Here is a 6,000-nt window from a genome sequence, read left to right on the forward strand (position 1 = left end):
GTTGTCACGTGGCAGTGCAGAAGCAGGAGTGTCCTTGCGTCCTCACACGCGCGGGTTTGCTGTGGGGCCATTTCCTGGACTCTGGGTTGTTGGGGCGGCAGCGCCTGGCACGGAGTGGTGCTCGGCCGATGGTGGCGCCAGGAGTGGAGCCGTGCCACCTCCTCCGTCCTCCCGGCCGGAGTGGCTCCCGCATGGCGGCCGGCACTCGTGGGCAGTGGACTGGGTGGTGCGGTGGTTTGAACAAGCAGAGACAGGTTGGATGTGCCTCAGTAATGCAGTCTGCAGGGCCGACAACTGTCTTTGAGGGTGGTTTGTATTAATTTCTTATTTGGAGGCCGGCAGGCTCAAGGGGGCCGAGTTCTTGTCTTTTCCTAGGTGACCTCTCGTCCAGGGTAGAGGGCTGAGTGGTGTGATCTGTGCTTGTGAGTCACAGGGTGTCTGTGAAAATGCTTCCCCGTCAAAACAGTGAGCTCTCCAGTTCTGCTCGGGGCTTAAGTAAAGCATGGATCAAGGTGAAGACTGAACTCCGTGTCCCCGCTGTGAGCGCAGGCACGGGGGTGCCTGTCTGCTGAGGGGCCGACGTCTCAGGGGAGCTCCGCCCTGCGGAGCCATGTGGGTGTCATTAGTGCCACTGCTGGGCTTGCACGCAGCCCTCGTGCTGTATGGAATCTGCTCTGTCAGGAGATTCTGTGCCAGTCCGTTAATGGTGAGGAGTGGCCCGGCAGCCGGGGAAGGGCCCAGAGACGAGAAGCAGGTGCTCGGATGCCACATGGGGCACGGCAGGCAGGCCTCCGGGCGGGTGGGGCACGGGCCTGGCTGCTGCTGAAGTATTTTGGTGAATACGTAACTGTTCACAGCTGGTTTTAATTCTCACATCCCTCCCCCTTTAATCTTTTGAAACTATAACTCTGATCATTCCCTGCTGGGAAACCATATGGGCAGAGTATAAAATTCAACCTTTAGATTGGCACTTGCCCCGCAGGCCCGCCCCACCCCTGTGCTGCGCGGCTCCCTCTTCCCACCCGGCCCTGTGGCCTTGGCCCTTAGTGACCCTCCGTGCACACGCCCTCCCCTGCCTGAGCACTTCCTTCCCATCCCACCCGCGCTCTCTGTTCTGGGACCTTCCCTGTGCCTCCAGCCCAGAGCACCCCACGGAGCCACTTCTGTCCTGTCCTGCGTTATTTCTGTTTTGTATCAAGACGTCGCTTACAGCCAGGACCCGGGATTGCAGGGTGCTGTCCAGAGGTCGTGTGGGGGGCTCTTGGGCCATAGTGTAGCTGGCAGTGCAGAGCTTGCCCGGGACGTGGGGCAGGAGCCGTCGGTCTAAAGAACGCGTGAGCGGGAGACGGGCTTGTTGCGGAGTCGGGTGAGGCCGCCCGCTGCTGTGATTTGCACCCGCCAGGGTGGAAAAGCTATGGGGGGGGACACTGCTGCCACCACAGTGGCGCAGAGGCTCGTGGTCACCTCAGTTGGTTGACGCAACCTCTTGTTCCAGATTCTCATTCAGATAGTGGACGCCTCTTCGGTGATCACTTGGGATTTTGACGTGTGCAAAGGAGACATTGTCTTTAACATCTACCACTCCAAGAGGTCGCCGCAGCCGCCCAAAAAGGACTCCCTGGGGGCGCACAGCATCACGTCCCCAGGTGGGAACAACGTGCAGCTCATCGACAGAGTCTGGCAGCTGGGCCGCGACTACAGCATGGTGGAGTCGCCCCTCATCTGCAAGGAGGGGGAGAGCGTGCAGGTGAGCTGGCCTGGGACTCCCTGCGGCTGGGCGGCTTTGTCTGGAGGGGGAAGTCCTGCTCCTCCCTGCCCTGCCTGGTGTCTGGACGAGCGGTTGGGCTGTCCTCTCAGTCCTGGTGCGGGTGACTCAAGTCGCCAAGCGAGTCTTAGGAGAACTCGGACCTTGGCGGCGTCCAGGGCTTGTCTCCAAAGGCAGGGGTCTTTTCTAGAAGGACCTCCACAGAAGCGGCTCGGGAGGTGGGAAGCGGCGTTAGTCCATGTGCACAGCCGGGATTCAGAGGGCTCCTGCCACGCTGGCCTTGGACTGGCGGCAGCGTCCCCTCGAGGGACGAGCACCCCAAGAGAAGTGAGAGAGATGAGCACTCAGGGAGCCGTCACCTGTCGTTACCGAGCGTTCTGACGTCTTTAAGATGCTCTGTCGGCTCTCTTGTGGGGCGAGCTGTTGTGAGTGCTGGAGCTCGGATGGTATGGTTCGTGGTGCTTCTGGCCTTCGTAATAGATGCAGGATTTTGCCGCCTTTACAGTTTTCAGGGATAAGCAACTCAGCGTCTCGGTGGTCTTAGAAACAGAGTGAAAAAGAGTGTTTTTTAAAATAATGAACATTGTTAGCTGTGTCACGGTCTTTAATTCCAGAATTAAGGGAGACAGTAATTTTCACTGATTGGCATTCTATTTCAGATCGACATCCTTTTAACCCAGGGTACGTGGGTGAGGTCACTGGAAGCGTGTCAGAGAGAGCATTGCCTGGTTCGGGCAACCTTTTTTGACCTCACCCTGGTGGTCCTACCTTGTGGGTGCCGCTTCCTCCAGAGACTGAGTCCTGGGGGCAGACGGCCTCAGAAGGTCACTCCCCGTGGCCTTCCCAGCACCTAGCAGAGACCTGGCTGCGGGGCTGACCCTGGTAATGAACCAGCATAGCAGATCCTTCCTGAGATGGTTAGTCATCACTGCTGGGCCCGAGTGCACCCGGCGTGTGCCAGCCCTGCCGTGGGCGAGGAACTGGGGAGGGAGCCCTCCTCAGAGGGCGCTGCCTGACTCGTTCCAGGGCTCCCACGTGACGCGGTGGCCGGGCTTCTACATCCTGCAGTGGAAGTTCCACAGCATGCCAGCCTGTGCAGCCACCAGCCTGCCCCGGGTGGACGACGTGCTGGCCTCCCTGCAGGTGTCTTCCCACAAGTGTAAAGTGATGTACTACACTGAGGTGATCGGGTCCGAGGATTTCAGGTGCGGGCTCCCCTCGCACAGCTGGGCCACCACGGGGCCAACAGGGTAAGAGGGGAGGCTCGTACGGCAGGTCCTGGGATGATAGGAGTGGCCTTTGGGCCATCTGTCATTGGCAGTTCATGACATCATCTGTGTGCAAGGGCGGGGTGGGGTGGCCGTGTCCCCTGGGGTCCCAGCACGGCCACCCTGGCTTTGTAAGTGCTGGGGGAGCAGGGGGCAGGATCAACCAGACAGTCAGTGTGTGGCGGGGTGGCCGGCGGTGGGTCCTCACACCTCCCCCTCCCTGTGCTGCCTACAGGGGCTCCATGACCAGCCTGGAGTCCAGCCACAGCGGGTTCTCCCAGCTCAGCGCCGCCACCACCTCCTCCAGCCAGTCTCACTCCAGCTCCATGATCTCCAGGTAGTGCCCAGTGCGCGGAGGGGACGGCCGTGCCACCTCGGACCGCTGCTTGCCCGCCCGCCCGGCGGCCGCAGTGTGCAGACTGCTCTCACCCTCTAGGTAGCAGATAGCTCTCCAGCTGGTAAACGTAGTCACTGATCCCAGAACTATCTGCACAGGTAGTTTTAACTGTAATTCTAACTCAGTAGCCATAGATTTTGTATCCAGTGTGCACAAAATCCAACCAGAGCACAAGGGCTCTCTTGAAAGAACAGCAGTTTATATACCAATTATGAGGTTGATTGACTCTGTTTCAACTGTTGATGCAAAAAATGTTTCCAACAACCTCCGTACTGTCCGTTAGTGGATCGATCCCTCCAGCACCCGTCGGAGGTGACCCGCCTTCCTCCGAGGAGCAGATGCTGCCAGCCTGTCCCTGCCCCCCGCGTCACAGCCCTCACCTCCTCCCTGCCGTGGTCCACACGGTCCTCCCGCGGCAGGGACGGCCCACCCGGGCCCTTCTCCTCCGAGCAGACGCCGCTTACCCGGGAAGGACTCAGGCAGCCTGCGGGCGCCCCAGCCCGGCCCCCGGGGCCACGTGGAGCCGCTGCTGAAACTGGGCACTGGGGGTCGGGGGCTCCCGGGGGTTCCCCACGACGCCAGGAGAAACACCGCCATCATTGAACGTTATTTTCTCTTTCTTCCTTTTCACGTTTTTTGGATACTTTCAGAGCAGGATTTCTCTACATGAACCTGGGCCGAAGGGCTTCTTTCCCCTTTCCTTCTGCTGTGTTGCTCTTCCTGCCTGCACGGCAGCCCGAACGCCTCCTAGCCCTGCCTCCCTGGGCCCCTCACAGCGGGACAGCGTCCGAGCCCAGTGGCCCTCTAGTCGCTGGGGGTGGTTTCAAAGACAGAGTAAACCCCATTTGCCACGTTGAAGCCGTCCCAGGCTGACCGTAGCTGACAGTCTTCTCACTGTGTAGCCACTTCAGGACGGCCCGTGGCTGTGGGAGCCCCGCTTCTCTGCCCAGGAGACCACGGCCACGTGTGTGCGCGGGCTGGGCGGGCGGCGGTGCAGCCCAGGCAGGTGGGCACTTGGGCCCAGTAGCAGGGGGCTCGCGTTCATAGAAGCAGGTTAGCTTACAAGGTCAGAGTGCTTTTTACTTTTCCTTCTCGATGCCCAGTTACAGCGGCTGGTCTGTCTGGTGTGGGCCCTCATTTTCTGTGCTTTTCGTGGGAAAGGCAGGTTGTCTGCGAGTCTGTCCGGTTGTTGTTTTGGGGTTAGTCCCCCAGGTGAGGACGTGTGGTGTGTGGTGTGCACAGTGGAGGCTGTGCTTTGAGGGATGTGTGCTGAAACCCCGGCGGCCCTTACCTGGCTGTGCTGGTTGCCTTGTCTCTGTCTGCGCTGGTGGCGTCAGGTGGGTGCCGTGTGACTGGAGAGCGCGTGCCCACGGGGGTGTCGGGGGCAGGGCCTCAGGGGAAGTGGCCATGTTGAGCTCTGGCTGCCCGCTCGCCCAAGACTCCCGTGGGCTCTCCCACAGTTGCTGGCCTTTCTGGAGCATGCATAGCTCTGCATTTCCTTTGCTGAGATAAGCTCACCATTGGCACCTAAAGGCTGCTTTCCAGAGAGCACAGCAGGGTTAGTTCGTGCATCCATGCTGCTCCCCGTCAGTGTTTCCTGTTTCCAAAATTATAAGGACCTGAAGTCGGTCCTGTCTCTCTCTTTCTTTGTCTCTTTCCTGTGTCTCAGATGGCGATTTTGCTGACAGCTGCCAGGAAAACGCCTCACTTGGACAGTCCACATCAGCCCAGGGATGTTTGTAGGACTGTTTGATTGCAGCCACCCCCCTCCCCCAGCCTGAAGATCTGTTCTTTTTAAGTTGATTCAGAAGTGGCACTGTTGCTCCCCAAGGAGTTGACTGCGTCCTTGAGAGTTCAAAGCACATCACTGCACAAATGCTCACGGGGTTCACTCCTGAGTAACACACCACCCGGTTCTCCTCGTCAGGGGACCGCGGGGCAGGTCGGCTTCGATGGCAGGGCTCACTGTCTCCCAGCACCCTGCCCTCTTTAAAATGCTGCTCTCGTTTCACCTTTTTTCAGCACTAATGATTCTTTCGGTTTCCCCTCTATTACTAGTGTCTTAATTCATTCTCCTTTCTGATTTCCTTATTTACGTATCAAATTCTGTACATGTTTTGTAAACATATTACCTCACTCTTGGTAATACAATACTGATAGTCTTTAAAAGATTTTTTTATTGTTATCAATAAATGTGAACTGTTTAAAGAAAAGAATGTCTTTTTCTTCCTGTGACATGGCAGTCTCCCTCCAAGAGTCTGACGTTCTCAGGAACTTCAGAGGTTGAAGGAGGGGGAGACCAGGGCCGGCGTGCTGGCCCTGCAGAAGTTCGGGACCAGCAGGAGCCTGCGCGGGACCCCTGCGCCCTGTCCCGCAGAGAGATGGAGGTCGTCAGCTGCAGAGTCAGGAGCGGGCAGGTACTGACAGTCCGCTCGCTCCCCCAGGAGGAAGTGCTGCAGTTTTCCTGAAACTCCACAGGGTCAGGCCCATCTCAGGCACGATGCCCGAGGCAGCGTTTCTTTAGTAACAAAGTGGATCCTTCATCAGTGAGGGCCCAGAGAGAGCAGAAT

General features: G+C 58.5%; 1 protein-coding gene across 5 annotated transcripts in view; it reads left to right on the plus strand.

Moving 5' to 3' along the window:
- SEC14L1 (SEC14 like lipid binding 1) overlaps window positions 1-5,646 on the plus strand; it is a 48,501-nt gene extending 42,855 nt beyond the window's left edge. For 4 of the 5 annotated variants that reach the window (XM_074343764.1, XM_074343763.1, XM_074343762.1 and 1 more), the window contains 4 exons: window positions 1,496-1,747; window positions 2,792-3,015; window positions 3,269-3,370; window positions 5,100-5,646. In XM_074343764.1, the coding sequence (XP_074199865.1) occupies window positions 1,496-1,747; window positions 2,792-3,015; window positions 3,269-3,370; window positions 5,100-5,115 (594 nt within the window). In that variant the 3' untranslated portion in view covers window positions 5,116-5,646. The remainder of the gene's footprint in view (window positions 1-1,495; window positions 1,748-2,791; window positions 3,016-3,268; window positions 3,371-5,099) is intronic. The other variant, XM_074343765.1, reaches the window with a different exon arrangement.
- The last annotated feature ends 354 nt before the right edge of the window (window positions 5,647-6,000 follow it).

This window comes from Camelus bactrianus, chromosome 16 (assembly GCF_048773025.1).
Source record: "Camelus bactrianus isolate YW-2024 breed Bactrian camel chromosome 16, ASM4877302v1, whole genome shotgun sequence".
NCBI lineage: Eukaryota > Metazoa > Chordata > Mammalia > Artiodactyla > Camelidae > Camelus > Camelus bactrianus.